This window comes from Caloenas nicobarica, chromosome 2 (assembly GCF_036013445.1).
Source record: "Caloenas nicobarica isolate bCalNic1 chromosome 2, bCalNic1.hap1, whole genome shotgun sequence".
Classification (NCBI taxonomy): Eukaryota; Metazoa; Chordata; class Aves; order Columbiformes; family Columbidae; genus Caloenas; species Caloenas nicobarica.
Genome location: NC_088246.1, coordinates 78,341,218 through 78,359,547, shown reverse-complemented (window position 1 = coordinate 78,359,547; position 18,330 = coordinate 78,341,218). Strand labels below are relative to the sequence as shown.

General features: G+C 36.4%; 1 protein-coding gene across 3 annotated transcripts in view; it reads left to right on the top strand.

Annotated features, from left to right (window-relative positions):
• Positions 1–18,330, top strand: part of RELCH (RAB11 binding and LisH domain, coiled-coil and HEAT repeat containing) — an 81,665-nt gene that overhangs the window by 33,029 nt on the left and 30,306 nt on the right. The window contains exons 9-13 of one of the 3 annotated variants that reach the window (XM_065627770.1): positions 444–519; positions 929–1,024; positions 8,499–8,611; positions 13,053–13,143; positions 17,658–17,729. In XM_065627770.1, the coding sequence (XP_065483842.1) occupies positions 444–519; positions 929–1,024; positions 8,499–8,611; positions 13,053–13,143; positions 17,658–17,729 (448 nt within the window). Of the gene's footprint in view, positions 1–443; positions 520–928; positions 1,025–1,166; positions 1,187–5,855; positions 6,069–8,498; positions 8,612–13,052; positions 13,144–17,657; positions 17,730–18,330 lie in introns of those variants that run through there. The other 2 variants (XM_065627772.1, XM_065627771.1) reach the window with 2 other exon arrangements.

The window sequence follows — 18,330 nt, the reverse complement described above, 5'->3', positions numbered from 1 at the left end:
TGAAGCTTGTAAGTGACTGACTGCTCAAATGTTTTTATGCAAAATACGGAATCAGAGCATTAAGCAAAAATACTGTTTCTTGTGATTTCTGCTCCCCCCTCCCAGTTTGCATAATTCTGTGCTTCCTCTTGTGTTGCTAAAGCTTTGATTTCTTCATGCTTTAGTCCTATTTTTGTCTGTGCAGTAGTTTGAAAGATGTTACATTTTTCGGAACTGAAAGTAACTTCTTAATTAGGATACCCACTTTTTTTCTTGCTATAAACTAAGCGTCCTAAAAGTCAAAGATCATTTTGAACAAAATCTTCTGCAGCATGCTGCACTTAAAACGTGTATTCTGAATGTCATTTTACCTAGCTGGTTAGACCAGAGTGAAAGGACTTGTTCAGTCACATTTCTGATCTATGCTTTTTTTTCCCCCCCCTCCCTTTTTGATGATATTTCAGGAAATTGTCACCAGCTTTCCATCAAGCACTACTGTCCTTCTGTCGGATGTCAGCAGACAGCCGTTTGGGATCAGAGGTATATTTCCCAGTTGACGTAAACTAGAAGATCCTTTATTCTGCATGGCAGCAATAGTTGAACAAGCAATAATTGCTCTGAAACCAGACTTGTTAACATCTATGGAGAAATAAGTTTATGTGCATGAAACTTAAGAAATAAGGATATGATTTCAGATTTTAGCTTAAATATGAAACCTAGTGACAGGTATGTAATTGTTGGGAAATTTTGAACCTGTACAAGTGGATTCATGCTTTTGAAATTACTGCTAGATCAAAAACTTAGGGCTTCATGTGTGTGAGTAAATTCAATATTTTTCTGGTAAGTGATCAGCCTGCTGCAATTCTTGTTATTCCTTTGAAAGGATATTTTTCTGTTCCTGTGCTTCATTTAAAAAAAAAATAGGCAAACAAACAACTTGATTTTCTAGGTGTCTCGGATTGCAGACAGTGAAAAAAGCGTCATGTTAATGTTGGGACGCTGCCTGCCTCATATTGTTCCTAATGTGCTGCTTGCAAAGCGAGAGGTGAGGAACCCCGAAATTTTACTTTTTCTTTCTACCAGGATGCTTTCTTGTTCATTTTGAAGATGTTATGTCTAATTTCATGAAAGTCTGTTACTTCCAATCATGTTCTTACTTTTGTGCATGCATCTCTGCTCCTAGAAAATGGTTTTCCACCTCTGTCAGGTGAGTTCAGTGAACCTGCATGGTGTCCTAATATTTCTTCCTTTGCTTAAAGCACCCTTTAGCATTCAGCAAGACTAACTGTTACTGTAGGTCCATCTGTGGTAGCACAAATGTTTCAGTTCAAGAAGACAAGGGCTAATGTATATTATAAAGAGCAGAGGATATAAGTTCAAACATTAAATTTGGTTTATTTTATCTATCAGTTTCAGTAAGGATTAATGTTCAGGTTCTTTTCCAGCATTATGTACTTCAACAAACAATGTATTTTACTGCCTTTTCTAGAAGCTCTTTGTATCAGCCAAGATAAAGTTCATCAAAAACGCTCATTCATAAGAAAATTAGCAATCATATATTTTCCTTAAATTTAAAATGAAGCTGAACAAAATTGTGCAAATGTAACGTTCATTTTGATTGTAAATGAAGATGATGTTTTGCATAGTCATTCATACTAAATAGCATAGGAAAGGAAGGCTGTGATTGAAGATGGAAAAAAATTACTTTATTTGTATTGCTTTGTTGTAAATATTGCACATTACCAAGTGTGTAAAAAATAAAAATAAAATGTCAAACAAAAATTCAACAGCCTTAGAGCTGACACTGAAATAAAGGGTTTGAAGTAGCATGCCTTGTTGAGTAAGTTTTAGTCCTGTTGAGGGGACCTACAGTATGGTAAATTTAGTAGTACGTTTTGCATACATTCACTTTAAGGCTTTGAATAATCCTTAAGAAATTTGTACTGATCCTATAATCTAAAATTTTATAACATACAAGTAATTATCAGCAGTTGGCATGGTGAGTTTGAGATGTACCAGATTTTGAAAGTCTCTGACTTTATAAAAAGTTGTTGGGTTTTTTTCTGAGATGGCAGTGTTAACTGGGTGCTCTGGAAATGGTTCTGTTAATAGTCTTTCAGAATAATTCTGTAAATATTCCTGGATCAGTGCTTAATTTCTGATTTCTTATTTATTCCTTTCCTTCCCTCTGCTTGGCAGGATGTGGTATTTTTGCTTCTTTTCACAGCTTGTAGCATAATCTGTGTAATGCATTTAATATTTTTGTGACCTTTTAGGCTATTTCCTACTTATTTTGTTTTACAGGTGAAGTTACATTTGGTTACATGTATATTTGCCTTAAATGAATCAACTGTTTCAATTTGATTGAAAAAGCCACAAGTGAGAAAAAAAAAACACACACAAAAAACCCCACCTTTGGGTGGATGTGCAGTCTGTGTTTACCACTTTAAATTTTAAATGTTTTAGTTTAAAGAAAAAAAATCTGCCACTTTCTATTTGTCAAGAGGTATACAATAAAAAGATTCCTTTGGCTATACTGTATTTAGAGAAAAGCAATCTTTAAAAAAAATTGTGATAACTAATCAGTGCAGTACTGATTTCTTGCCCTTCATGAGATGTAAAAATCAATATCTTTTTGTCAAGTAAGGGAGTAATCTTTGTATGTACATCTTCCATGCTCTGTAGTTACGTAGTCCTTTAGCAGAGTTTGGGCCAGAGTAAACTTTTTGGTTAACACCAGGATCTTGTTCTTAATCAAGAAACATTTTTTCTTAATTATTTGTTCCTTTCATCTCACCTATTGTTTTGAGGTTAGTTTCTGTAACTTTGTGTTATGCAAACTTAAAATCATGATAGTAATGGTTTACTAAATCTGCATCACTACATTTTTATACTGATGAACTGTTTATTTATATAGAGTTAAATATGTTAAGAATAGAGTTTTGCTTTTATTTCTTTGTAAAGCTGAAGCAAAGATAATGCTGAATCTGCAGACTCTGAATGGGTGCCATTCTTGACTGTGCTAGAAGAAAATAGTGCTGTAGATTTAGAATCGTCCACGTTAACATGTAGTAACTACACACAGACATCACCAAAGCACTTTCTTTCTTTGACATGTTTTGTAGGTAGCTGTCTCTTACAACACAGTAGAGCTGAATATCTTATTACAGATTTTCATTTCAGTCTTACACTTTAAAAGCCATAAAATACTGGCTTTGTTAAAAAAATTATAAGAATGCCCTGCCAGAGCTTGGCAGGGTATTTAAGTGGCTGTGTCAAGCAGATGTCATTCTGGCTGGATATGGATAAAGGTATAGAACTTTAAGTTCCTGGGCATGAAAACTGTCAGCCATCAGTATCTTCTAAATGGCTGTTTCTATTTCACAGAATAGGGGAGAATAGAAAAATTTAAATGAACAATCAAAATACTTTGTTACTCTATAAAACAGACAGTAGGCTTCTATAGACTGTGTTTCTGAAAAACAGGGATACTGTTGACCACAGCCTGTTTGCTGCTTCTTTTCTGGTCTACATGGGGTCTTGGTTTGGAGGGGGGTGTTTGGGGGATGATTTCCCCCCCACACACGTAAGAGAGACATAACTGTGTTTTAATTTAAGTCCTTCAGTTCCCTTCTCTGGATATGAGGGGCTAGTGTAGTTTTCTTAGAGTGAAATAGCTCAATCTCATAGGGCATCCTTTTCGTCTCTAGCCTGAAAGCTGATGTCTTCCAACACCATGCCTTATAACATGATTCGTGGATGCAAGGAGTCGAATTTAGTGTTTATGAATTGAATTGCCAATTGGTACTAGTTTCATCACAGTAGGCTTATATGCAGGTTTCCAAATAGACAGTACATATAAACAAAGATGTACAAAGTTTTCTTCACACCCCTGTCTGCATCGATTCTTTTGTAAAAGCATCCCTTTGGGATCTACAAGAGGCTTAATTTGGATCCTGGAATAATAATCTCATCCCATGAAATGTAATTAGAGTTGTAATTTTAATATTAATAAGCTGAGTAGCACAAAGTTCGGAGTCGTGTATTAATCCTATGACTAAATATTTTTTCATTTTAAAACTAGAAGGATGAATTCTGAACTTCAAATACATCCTTGCTCAAGCAGCTCTGTATCAATATTTTGTTAGTACCTGCAGCTGTTTCAGTTGCTGCAAGTAAGTTTTTGTTTTATTTACTGGTTATCAGAGGCTAATTTACAGAGGAATTTTAAGATACTATTCATTCACAATATAAGCATTGACTATTAGAGAAGATTAAAAGGAACACGTTTACAAACTCGATCATATTGTCATCCTGCTTTATATATTATGTTGCCACCTGTTTGCCATATTATGTTAATATTTGAAATTTTAAAAAATTACTGTCCAAACTCTTGAAGTAACCAGTCTTGACATTTACCACTAATTAAATCCATTCTTTGAGATAATTATCTTGCTTATGAACACTCCAACAAAAAGACTCTAATTAGTGAGAGAAGCTAAGACATAGAAGACTTTTGTCAGAATGTTAAACAAAAAAATTTTAATGAAGGCAACAACACAGATAGAAAATTCCTCTCTACCTTGTAGGCAAATTGTCAGCAAGATAAACAAATGTGTGTTATAGGATGCATTTTTTAAAACTTCAAACTTTAGTATTTTGTTTTAATATGTAGGAGGAACTGTTTTGTATATAGTTGAGGTGATACCAGTTACCATTCAAAAGCCACCTTCTTTTGACCACAGCGGCACAGCTGCTCCATACAGCCACGTAAACGTTGCCGTTATTGAGATCTTGCATCAGCACAACTAGCAAATCCTGTTCAAAGATAACAGAAGGTGTTGCTGTAAGTTAGAGAGAAGTTGTCCAAAGTTACTATGCTGAAAAATATGTGAGTGTTTCTCTGGAGAGACTTCCATGGACAGTTATGCAGGGGTAGAACAGAGAGAAGATGGGCTATTGCAGTTCCACTGTGCAATGCATTAGGTCAGCTTCATAGCCTTTGTCCATAATTTACCTGTATGTAACTTATCTTACAGTAAAAAAATGACTTTTTCTTCTCTCTGCATCTGGGTAGCACACAGATATAACCTGCCTTGGATACGAACTTACCTTTTCAGTAATGGAGGCAAGACCTCTGACAGAGGATGTTTTATTTCATCAAGTTGCACATGCTGACAATGTTATAATGCCAGTCTGCTTGGCATCTAATGGGAAAACAGCAGTTCTGGAAGTCACTCCTCCTGGTATAGTTGACTAACACCAACATGAACTATTCAGTTTTCCTAAGTCAGAGGGAAAAGGGAAAAGAGACACTTCGGAATGAACAGGACATTCAGGAAGTATCCCAAATTAAATAGAGGGAGTGTTGTTCTGTGTCTGTTGTGGTTTTTTTAAATCTTTTAAAATTTATTTTCTTGCTTTATGACAGTCAGCACAAGTGGTATTCCTTCCCAAGGAAGGCAGAGTGTTTCAAATAGCACTGGAAGTCCTCTCCTTGATTATTAATAATTATATAGAGTCTCTATAATAGTGTTATATAAACTTTCCTCTTTAATTTAAACAGCCGAATGCTGGTATTATTTTATCTTATTGGAAAATGTACCACTTTATACAGCACTCTTCTGCTGGTTTTTAGAATGAAAAATCTGAGATTTATTAAACAAGTTTACACCTAAGGCATGGCCCTTAGTGACAGGAAGGCATGAGCTCGAACCTGCCCATAGGTTGTTTTTTGTTCTTAAATCATCTTCAATACCCTGAGAAGAATTTGTCCCCATTTAAGTCTTTGGGAGACTTCACTTGACCTGTTTTTTCCATCTATGAGAGTAGTTTTGTTCTTGTCCCATAGAAAGTCCCTTTTGCCTTCAGTTTTACCTTCCTGTCCATTAAGTCTATAGGGAGCACATAAAAGACTGTTCAAGACTTCTCACTGTTTCTCCACTCCCCTTCATAGAAGGAACTGTAGAAGCACTGATGCAGCGATGCAGAGAACGCTCTCTTCTCCCATAGTATGCATGAAAGAATGTGACCAGTGGACAAGAAAATACAGCTAATTCCATCAGCTAGAATAACCAGCTTTCTGCAAGGTAAAGAACCAGCCTTGTATCTGCCCCGTATCAGTGGTGTAGGGTTACTCATTAGCTTTTCACACACAACTAGTAGTATCTAGGTGAATATTTGGAGGTGTTTTTCTTTCATGCAGACTCAGCTGGAAAAAGACAACTTTGTTTACTTCCTTCAATTTGAGAAGAAGCTTTGAAAAAATAAATAAAGCTCATGGCACTGCTTTGAAATCAAGTAGTAGTTCTGAGCGAGCAGTTGAGATTTTTGAGTAGATACTTGAACATGCTAGGAAAGTGAAGCCTGGGTGATGGTTTCAACAAGTGAAACAAAAACCCCATGTCATAAAAATGTACATGTCCCATTTCATGGATTATATTCTTTTTAAAAAAAAAATTTGTCATAAAGAGTACTTAAGAATAATTGCAAGAGCACTTGGATAATGTGAACTTAATGTAGGTTTTAGAAAGTTAGATCTCAGTAAAGTAACACAAGGGGTTTTTTATTTAAAGGTTTTTCTATGACCTGTATTCTTTATGGTGAAGTTAGTAATTATGTTCTGTATCTACAAATTGCAATCTGGTTTCCTTTTTGAAAGATCTTAGCTTAGTGTATAAGTAAGTGTTAGAGTGCCGGGGGGGGTTATTTTTATAATATCTTTTCAAATCTTTTTGAGTTAAAACAGTGTTTGCAGGAGAGAAAATGCTTCTGTGAAGTACAAAAAAAAGTTAACTAGGTTAAGCCCTCTGCCTTCTCAGAACTTTAAATAGGCAAAAAATGAATGTTAAGTATGCGAAAAATAAAAACTAACATGCAATTTCTAGAGGGAAAGTAGCTTCCAGCTGCAGAAAGTTATTTTGCTCTTCGTGCTATATAATTTTAAAAGTTTCTTTAATACAGTTTTTTTCAGTTCACCTTATTTTGTATCGTGCTACACCTATTTAAAAACAAACCTAATAACTATCTCACTTTAAAATATTGAGAACTGGAAATGTCCAAAGTGTTCAAATTTATTTCTTATTTCTCCTTCTGTACTTCCAGATTTTTGAAGCAGTGGTTAAGATATTTCCACATTCATACCTCTGTCTCATCATAAATTCCCTGGGTTAAATATTGCCAAAACATCTTCTAGAATGTTAAAATACATTTTAGGATGTGTCTCGGTCATCTTCAGGGGGAAAAATAGCAGGCTGAGTAGAATTCTCGTAAAATGCAAACAAAAGCTTATGTGGAGTTGACTAGCTTAGGCAATGCTCTAAAATGTTTTTTCCACATGGCCACCTTGTTTAATAGGCTTATTCTCAAGAACATCATGAATCGGTCACTTGGAACATCTGAAGAAGAAATTGGCACCTCCCTGCAAAGCTATTACAAATAACGATAGATTTTTCCAAGTTTTGTGTATCTTTTCTAGTAACTTCAGAAGTTTCCCACTGTCATCTGGTTGTTTGTCGTGGCTTATTAATTCACAAAAAGTGTCTAAAAAGTTAAGCAGTAGGTGGAAGTCTCCAGGCTACTCAGCCATGTTTTCCCTGCAGACACCTAGGTTTGTCGTCTTCTTTCCCCGCAGCCTCCCAGTGTGATGTTTCTGTCTGTAAGATATTAAATCATCTAGAAATTGTGTGGCTTCCAAATTGGAGTAAAAGTCTCAAATCAATAAAGTCAAGGAAAGGGACTTCCAGTCCATGTTTTAGAAACATTTGTTTCTTCTGGGAATGAATACCATGAGCTTTGAAGGCATATTTAGAAAGAAGAGGGTCTTCACTGTTGTTAACAGCCTTATGTTTTCTTTCAGTTAATGTTTTGCGGAGTTTTTTCTTGGTAGTGTGTTCATTAGGGGAATTGAGTGGCTCTAAAAAGAAAATTCAGCTTCAGATGTTGCCTTTTTAGTGGGGGGAGGGGAGGGGAACTCCCACAACTTTAAACAGATCATATAATTCTCAGTCAACACAAAATCTTTGTCTGCAGTCACCTTTACCAATATATGTTTCTCAGTGCTTATTCAAACTTGTGCACAAAACTGTGTACACACTCAATTGGAAATTTTCATCTTTAACTCCGTGGTATCAGAAACAGCTTTTTCCGTAGGAGCTTTTTTCCATAGATGTCTGTGGAGCTGACTTCAGTTGAGTAGGTAGGGAAGAAAATGTAAACTGTGATTGTCCTCTAATGCTGGTTACAGGTGATCTGCATATGTTAATTGTCATCTTTGCAGAGCTTTTTATTTTGTGTGCTGATTCTCCCATGACCTTTCCTAGCAGGAAAATAATTCTAACTTTTGTAGACCTTCACTTTTTTCAGGTCACTTAATAAGAGATCAAGACTCTAAAACATCTTCTCTAACTGTTTTGATGTTATGTGGCTAGATTTATCTTCTTAGTTTCTTTTGCCATTAATGAATATTTGCCCAAAGCATTTTTACTTTGTCTGGTTTTCCCCTACCCACAACTTTTTAGGAATTGATCCCACTCATACTGTGTACAGCCTGCCTCCATCCTGAACCCAAAGAGAGAGATCAGCTTCTACACATACTGTTCAATTTGATCAAACGACCAGATGATGAGCAAAGGTGTGTTTGCGTTTATGTGTTGCGGGACAAGAAGGAACTTTTTTGCTTTGTCAAAGAAGCAGAACTAATAGAAACTGGATATTACTGGATTATTTTAAGCAAGTTACACTTAAGCTGATATTTTGCTGGTCTAATGTTGACAAATTTATGTGGTCTTCGGGACTTTCTATTTTTGTGACCTGCACTTCTAGTTACTGAAATGTAAGAATGCGCTTGTTAAGCTGCACAGCATTTCAGTTCCTTTTTTGCTTAAAAACGAACTGAAACGCTTTGTTAAAATGAGCTTTAAGATCATAATTCTTAGCAGTGGTTGATATAGAAATCAAACCAGCTTTTCTAAACATCTGTCTTAGTGTGTCATAGTGATCTCTACATTAGTAAGTTAATTACCATGTTTAGTTGGGGAAAATACCATCAGAAAACAGTGCTCTTCCTACTTATGGTTCAGTACTATGGTAGCAATAAAAAATTCAGAAGACTGGAGCAGTGATTAGGTTCTGACAGGTGTTAAGAGCTTTGTTTTATTTTGGTTAAGACTTTGAAACAAAGTATTCTTTGACATTGTTTTATAAATATAGTTCTTCCTCAGTACTCAGGAAGTATGACTTTGTAGCAATCTCGATAAGAATATCCTTAAGGTTGAAAGACAGTATCCTAGCTGGTGTGTTTCCTTCTCCAACTGTGGAAAGATTTTCCATATTTGATCTGTAGCTCTTCATTGTTTTCATTAGAGATGTTTGGTAAAGCATCTGTATCTATTGTTGCACTATTCTGTCTTCAGACAAAATAGGCTTTATGAAATAGTTGGAAAGCATTTCTTTTGAAGATTCTCTGAAACTGAAGTGTTCTGCTGTCTTTTAAGTTGTTCCTGTGGTAAAATTTAGAGAAGAGGTACAATTGAAAGAGATGGCTTTGGAGACGAAAAGTGCATGAATAAATAAAAGCAAATTGTAGCACAGTAGCACCGTGCAGATTCATATTGCAAAGAGATGCAGTCCTTTTCTACTTCAGATTCATTAGAAATCTGCTTCTGAAAAGTCTATCATTGTTTAAAACGTTTTGAATGTCCCATGCAGTTTGATAAGGTAAAATTATTTTGTGGATAAGGGAAGAAGGAAAGTACATCTCACTTATAGTCCTTTGTAGTTAATTTATCACAGGATTCATGGCCTGTTGAGTAGATTTTTCAGATGCCTGTTTAGCTGCAGTTAGTCTTGTCCAGCAGCTAAGAAAGAAGAAAAATCAAGTTTTTTTTTTCCTTGAATTCGATCGTTCTTTATTGTGAGTTAAAGATTTATATGTAAAAATAACTCATTTACATCAAAAATTTGGGAGGTATATTCTGCTGTAGCCTCCGGGACGAAACGTGTATACATCACATACATTTACATACATAAAAATCATAGTCTGTTTTAAAATTGCCATAAAACCTGACTGAAGAATAAGTAAAATTACACCAAATAAAAGACATTCTGAATGCAAATTAAGTAGAAAATACTTATTCAGAATTTCAGTTGGTATTTAATACTTATATAATACACTTCCACACAAATATATATGCTTGGCTTTTATCTAAAGTTTAAATAATACCTTAGCAGTCTTGTGTTGTATGAAGTAAGCAAAGACATTCAGGCTTAGTCTCCAGAACAATGGAATTAATTATCTCATATCTTATTTGTTTACCTTCTGCTATACTGTACACACGTACCTTATTCATTAAAGTAGCAGCTGATAACAAGTTGACTTTTAAAATTTGTTAAATGCATGAGACTGAAATGTGTGGTTCCATTTCTAATAACGAACCCATTAAAATAACTCTTTAAATATTTGACCTTGTACAGTATGTTAACAATTATGCCAAGAGCCTGTATTATACTTCTTGCCCATGTGAGGAGCTTTTTGGTGCATGCATATATAGCATATTGCAATAGTCTTGTATACTAACATTATATTTAACAAGGCCACTTTTATCCTCAAGGCTTTGCTTATTAATATACTATTCAGCTTTTCAAAATGTCTATGAAGTTCTCTTCTGCAAGGGAACAAATATGTTTTAGCTTTACTTAAACTTCTTTGTGGACAATTATGTTGGTTTTGGAAGCTAAAGAGCCATGAAAAATCAGGTTAATGTTGGACTCTTTTAGGACAAGGTTAAAACATATTTCAAAATGTGAACTCTTGCAGATTTCCAAGTCATGTACCCAGAAGCAGCACTCTTGATGAAAAGAGGCTAAACTACATTAAGCTTTAGTGTATCTAGTATGACTTTTCGTCAGTCGTATGATACCACTTCTTACAGAACACACATAACTTGCTGACATATTAAGGAAAACTCTAGTAAGTTTTTAATGTAACCTCTAGGAGCGAGAAAAGAACCTTGAACTGTGTATTATAAGATTGAATTGCTTACCAGTGCGTGTGGTCGCTTTCTAAAACATCTAGAAAGAGTTGACAAGTGTTAAATTATGTCTGTTTTACTTGATAACTTCTGCCGTGTTCCTCCAGTCTGATTCTTGATTTCACTTTGCCTTCTGTACTGATGAAGCAAACTAGTGTTGAGACCCTTACAACCTTTCCTTCATTGAAATACTCACTGTTGTCATATATAAGATGGTTACATTCAAATATTAAAAAACATTATTTTTAATATTTTTACAGTATCCTAAAGCTCCCTACTGTGTAGGCGAGGCATAAGGAAATCAGAACTAATTTTGAGATTTCATGCAACTTATTTGAGAAGGTTTGATTTTTTTTTTTTTAAAGTTTTCTCCATTTCTAGTGCAGAAGATTTCAAGTGTTTACTATATTCTGCTATTTGCTTTTTTAACATATTTTAAAAGTATATTCTGTTGTCCAATTCTGTGATTAGGTGCAGCATGTAGAATCAAAGACAGACATTTGAATAACTGTTTTGTTGGTTGTAGAACTCAGAATTGCCACAGGCTTTTGTCTCCATATTGCTATCACATATCAGCTGTTGACTTTTTGAGTCTTATCTGACATTGCATTTTTTTTTCTCCCAACCTTTTAACCTTGATCAAAGGTCTAGTTCTCTGCATGTGGTAGAGAGGATAGGAAAAATATTAAGTTTTTTTTAAAAAAAAAAAAAACAACCCACTAAAGATCTTGCTCTGATTGTTGGCCTAAAGAATGCTGGGAAAAAAAAAATTTAATAGACTATTTCTCCTTGAAGAGATTCTGAAAGTGAATGAGTGGATTTTTTGATTTTTTGAGTATATTGTATAACTGGTTAAGAAATAACCAGCAGAATCTCTGCCTTTCAACCTTAAGGGCATACTGTTAGCTGCAGTAAATATTTAGGAGTTTAGACATGACACTAAAAGGGTAACTAATTCTGGCTTACTTTCCACAAAGTAATAGTGAACAAATTCTCAGTGATGTCCTAATCTTCCTGCGGAGGTGATCAAATGAGTGTCTCGTGTCCACGCGTTATCATTTGAAAATGGTTATTTGAGTGTTGATGTAGGCACTAAAAATAAATAGAACTGTTGAACAGCGTGCAGAGTTGGTATCAGTCCAATCTGATGGACAGGAGAAATAGGTAGAAGTAAAAAATCTTATCAAGGTTAACACTCATTAAGTAAACATTAAAATATCACAAACGGCAGTTAAGTACAATTTTACTGGCATTTCAAATATACCTCTCTGCCTGTGAAATTAATGAAACAACAGTGATTTCTTGCAAACTTTGGGGAAAGTTAAAAAATGCAGGAATATAAATACAAATGACTCAGGTGATCATAGATACTACTGATTGGTTAATTGCTTCCCTTTTGTAATGGGCTCTAGAAGGTTTCTGACAAGGGTGAAGTCCAGTATTTTGGGAGATATGACACTAACTTGCATGTTAGAATGTTGCAAAACCATGTCATAGAAGAATTGAGTTACTTGTTTTGAACAAAGTTCATTAAATCTCACAAATGCTTCTAACTAAAAGCAGTATCTATACTGATATTATGATAGCATTAATTAATTTAGATCCTTTTACTGCCTGCATGATGAATCATAGTGTTTCGTAACAAGAACTAAATGAGAGTTTTAGTCAGAGATTCCCAGTCTCCGACATTAAGAAATCACAGATGTTCAAATAAGAGATTCTCACATTCTGGTTCTTGGAATTTGGGATCTGCAGGTTTCTGAAAAAGGCATATTAAATAGAAAACAAAATGGAGTCATAGAATAGTTTGGGTTGGAAGGGCCCTTTAAAGATCATCTAGTCCAACTCCCCCTTGCAACAAGCAGGGGCAATAGTGGCTTTCAGTGTAAGATTTAGCATTTAAGTCAATGTGTATGGTGTGAAGTTTTGACTGTAGACTATCACCTGTTGCCTGACAGCATCTGCATTTCTTAACTTAAAGAATATGATCTATATATTATACAACTTTATCAACAGATTAAAGCTTTAAATTTATGTTTTCAGACAGATGATACTGACTGGGTGTGTGGCATTTGCCCGACACGTTGGACCAACACGTGTAGAAGCTGAGCTTTTACCACAGTGTTGGGAACAGGTAACTGATTATTTTGTGCTTTATACTGGAAAATTAGCTAAAAAATCCTAAATGTTGAGTTTTATGTTTGAAGAGGAGATTGTTTTGGTTTTGTTTTTCAATGAATGACAGTTGAAAATATTTTTTTGAAAGAAATTTTGGTGTTCTTTGTCCTCATTATATGTACTCTTATGTAACATTAAAAAGAACTCATAAGCAGAAAATTTGTCAAGAGACTATCTGAAGGTTCTAGTTCCTGCATATGTTTGTTGTATTGAAATGTAGATATACACACGTTCTTCATCAGTGTTGCCTAACCTATTACCAGGTAGATGCCTTTATAATTCATACTGTAATTTTCAGACTGTTGGAAATCCATTTTCTTTCAAAGATTTGATTTGCTGATTTTTATATTGTATTAAGTCCCTGGAACTGTGTCTGTACTTCAGCTAGGTTAAATTCTTAAAAAGAAAATCAAAGATCAAAGTAGTCAGAAAGAAGTCCCCTGTAGATGGGCATGATTTTACACCTGTAAGATCAGCCTGAAGTTTATATGTGACTTCTAGAATCACAGTGACCTTTTTCCACAGATATTCTAAATTAAAAGAAATAGCTGAACAACTAAACTGAAATGCTCTTACTGTTTCATCTGAGGCACAGAAACAGAACAACATGAGTTCAGGTGAAAATGCATGCTATTTTCCTACTATAATGAAGAAAAGGGAGTTCATTGTTGCCTAAAAGACAGTGAATAACTAAGCCATGACAGAGTGGTAATGCTTGCTTTGATGGCACAGTATTTCTGGTCTGATAATTATCTACTGTTTCTTACATAATGCAGCCATCTGTGTTTCACAGTGAGGTCCAGGCTTTAATAGTCTTAATGCTTTCTGACAGTAGAAGTAAGTATTATGTGCAGCATTTCTGCTTATATGTGTGACTGATGTATCTGTTGATTAAATGAAGGACTCCTGTCACTAGTAGTGGAACACAAAATATTAGTGTTCAAAATTCAGTGTTCAAAAAAACCAGTCTCACCTCAGTAAGAGCACAGCTTCATCATACCAGTTTCTTGCTAATTGCTGATGCAAAAGAGAAACCAGTCCACCTGCAACAGTACCAGCATATCAGGCTGGCAAGCCATATGTCATCATGCATTTATTTAATGCAGTTTGCCAGACTTTATTTGCGGTACTGAAACTAGGTCATTATTTTCTCTGGCAAAATACCAGTTGAATCTCATTGTCACAAGACTGAGTTTATAGAAGGAGCTCAAAAATAGACATAATTTTCTACCTTTTCTCAGTAGATGGTTTAATCATGAAAGCGTTCGTGCAGTTGGTCTCCAACCAAATTCTATTTACAGTTGCAAAGGGCTGGACCCTCAGAAGATTCAGCGTTTTCATCCACACATTCTGGAGCTAAGTGTTATCAGACTAGTTTTTGTGATCTTTCTACCTGCTTCTCACAGGTAGAATTTGGTAGCTGGTTCATCTGAGTTTAGATCAAGGCTCTATGAATGCTAGAAGTTCCCTTAGAACTAGTGACCAGTTAATTGGCTTCCAAAATGGCACCTCTACTTAATAAAGACAAAAGGAAAAGAAATGGTAATAAACATTTTACAGTTATGTTTCAGTTTGCAAGGGCTAATAATCTTCCCTGAACATAAACCTTGTGGAAACTTGAGTCTGTCTTCCTCCAGTGTGTCTTTGCAATATTGGGAGTGATATTTATATTGCCTTGCCAGTCCACCTAAGCAAGTTCAAACTAGTCTTTGCTGTTTCTCTCTGGTAGGCAGAGATCCAGAAGACAAAGTGTGTCCCTGTTACCAGTAGGAAATTTACATTTGGAAAGAGAGCAGACAAGTCAAAAGATACTATAGGTATTAAAGCAGCCTATTGTATGCCCATAATGTTTCTCATCTATGAAGTCTCCATACTTAAAAAAACCATTACAGGTGCCCTTCTGATGAATACATGTCTTCATCTGTAGTTTCTCCTAAGCTAGTAGAATTGAGAGAATCATGGAATGGCTGAGGTTGGAAGGGACCTTTGAACATCTTGTAGTCCAAGCACCCTGCTTAAAGCAGAATCAGCTAAAGCAGGTTACTCAAGACCAAGTCCAGCCTGGTTTTGAGTATGTCTGAGGCTGGAGGCTCAATAACTTCTCTGGGCAATGTGTTCCAACATTTGGTCACCCTCCCAGTAAAACAGAATTTCTTGTATTTCAATTTGTGTCCATTTCTTCTTGTCCTTTCATTGAGCACCTCTGTGTTCTTTACCTCTCTACAGGTAGATACAGATATTTATACGTATGTATAGGGTCCCTCCTGAGCTCCCTGTTCTTAAGACCAAACAATCCTATCTCTCTCATCCTCCCCCCATGTCAGATACACCTCTCTCTTAATCATCTTTACATCTCTCTGCTGGGATTTCTCCAATATGTCATCTCCGTAGATGGGAAGCCCAGAACTCTATGCAGCATTCCAGATGTGGTCTTATCAGTGCTGAGCAGAGAGGGATAATCACATTCCTTGTCGGCTGGTGGTGCTTATCCTAGTGCTGCCCAGGATACCACTGGTCTTCCTTGCTGCAAGGAGTGCATTACTGGCTTTGCTTGGTATCTGTCAGGCCCTCCAGATCCTTCTCTGCTAAGCTGCTTTCCAGCCGGTTGGCCCTCTGTCTGTCCTGGTGCATGGGAATTACTTCTGCTCAGGTTCAGGACTTTGCATGTCCATTTCTTGAACTTCATAAGGGTCCTCTCTTCCCTTTTCTCCAGCCTGTCGAGGTGCCTCTAAGTGGCAGTACACCCATTTGGGTATATCAACCACTCCTTCCAGTTTTGTGTCATACATGTCGGGATGCATTCTGTCTTGTCATCCAGGTCATTAATGAAGATGTTACACGTCTTCATTGTTGGCCCAGAATCAACCCTTGGGGTGCACCACTGGGGACCGGCCCCCAGCCACAACTCCTTGAACCCGTGATTACTTCAACTGGTTTTACATCCATTTCACTGTCCTTACCTAGCCCAGACTTCACCAGTTTGTGAATGAGAATGTTATGGGAAACAGTATCAAAATCTTGCTGAAGTCTAGATAAACAATATTCACTCTTCTCCCCTTGTTCACTGAGCCAGTCATCTCAGAAAGCTATCAGGTTGGTCATGCCTCATTCTTCCTATATAAATACGTGCTGACTATTCCCAAACACCTTCTTGTACTTCGTATGTTTGGAAATGCTTTCCAGGATTAATTGCTCCAACACCTTCCCAGGAACTGATGTGAGTCAGGCTGGCATGTATTTCACTGGATCCTCTGTCTTGCCCTTCCTGAAGATAGCAGTGACATTTGCTTGCTTCCAGTCCTCAGGAACCTCCACCGTTACCACAACATTTCTTCAAGAGTGGTCTTGCAATGACATCAGCCAGCTCCCTCGGCACTCATGAGTGCATCCTCATCAGGGCCGACAGACTAGTGTATAGCCAGTTTATTCAAATGTTTCTTAACCTGATAATCCTCGACCAAAGGCAAATCTTCCTTGCTCCAGACTTCTGCATGTGTTTTAGGAACCTTGGACTGCTGAAGACAAGTCTTCCCAGTAAAGACTGAGACAAAGAAGGCAGTGAGTACCTTGGTCTTTTCCATGGCAAGATTATTGTCTTACCAAGGCTATACAATGCATAGCAAGAGAGAAAGAAATAGTCACACCACATGCATATCCTATTTTATCTGTCGGGATCAAACCATCCAAATTTCCCTCTCGCCATTTTACCCTAAAGTTTTTATTCGCAAAGCATATGGAAACATATCACGTGTTTCATTGTACAGTCCTTATACTGACCATTAACCTTGACTCCACCAGGATGCAAACTTGGTTCCAAGGTGTCAATATTAGATTTGTAAGGCATAATTTTCAAACAGCCTTTGAGTGGAAAGGGGAGGTGGCACAGGATCAAGAGGTTCTTGGGAATAGGAGCTGTTTTCAGTCACACTTTAGAGGCATGATGCATTTATGCTGGACTTGAGAGCAGAACTTCAAGAGCATGCAAGTACTTTTTGTCTCAGTACGTGTGTTTTCTTTTGACCTCGATTGCTCAGCAAGAGCAAGGCAGCTCTGCTATGCTGGTTGACTCAGGGCACTAGAGGGCACTTGTGTAGTTCTTAGAGGAACAGCGCTCCTGAAGGATTGCACAAGAGAAAATATTTCATGGCATGCCAGCTCAGAAGTTACTCATATTCTTTACCAGTAGCCCATACGCTGCTTTCCACACTTCTTTTTACCGCATATACATACATGCTCCTTGGATTCTTTTACTATAAGCTCTGTTTCATAGGACAAGTAGAGAAGGCTGTCTCTGCCTTTATGCCTCAGTGCAAGAATTTGGGGCTGCTCAGTACCCATATGCAACTTGTATGTGCACAGTCAACATTTAACTAATAGGAGCAGACTTATCCCTCCATTGCAGTTCACTCTAACCACGTTTTGGATCCTGGTTGCTGCAAAGCAAATCACCGTTTTGTTTCTCTTTACCAGATCAACCACAAATACCCAGAGAGACGGCTACTGGTAGCAGAATCTTGTGGAGCTCTAGCACCTTACCTTCCAGTAAGTATTAATACTGACTCTACTTTGCTAGTGAAAACAAAGTGAAAATCTGTTAAATAATGTAAACATCCGTTGTCAATGTAGGTATTACAAAATGTGTATATTATGCATAGTCATTCACATTGTCTTCTACTTTATATTACACATGTGAAATTCAATAAATCACATCAAGGAGGAGATAGCTTATTATAAAGGAATACAGGTCAGTCTAGCCATAAAATGTATTTTAAAGCAGTATGTTCTGAAAAAATCATCTTTGTTTCATTACAGACGAAGACAGGTAGGACCAAGTAAGGAAATAAGCTCTGAAAAAATAATCGGCACCCAATAACAGCATTCTTCAAACACTGTGGAATGTTACATCAAGAGTGCTGCCAGTCAGAAATAGCAGTAAAATTAAGTCAGTGGCAAACTAGAATTTGAAGCTTCAGAGAAAGAGGAAAATAACCCAAATTAAAACCTCACTTCTCCAATTCAGCAGTGCAGTGATTAAAGATTCCGGTTTAAGTCTAGACTTATAGTAGTTTTTTACTGTTAGTTATTTTTTGGTTCCATATGAATTAAAGGACCTGAATTCTGTGCTTAGTAGGACAAAAGACAC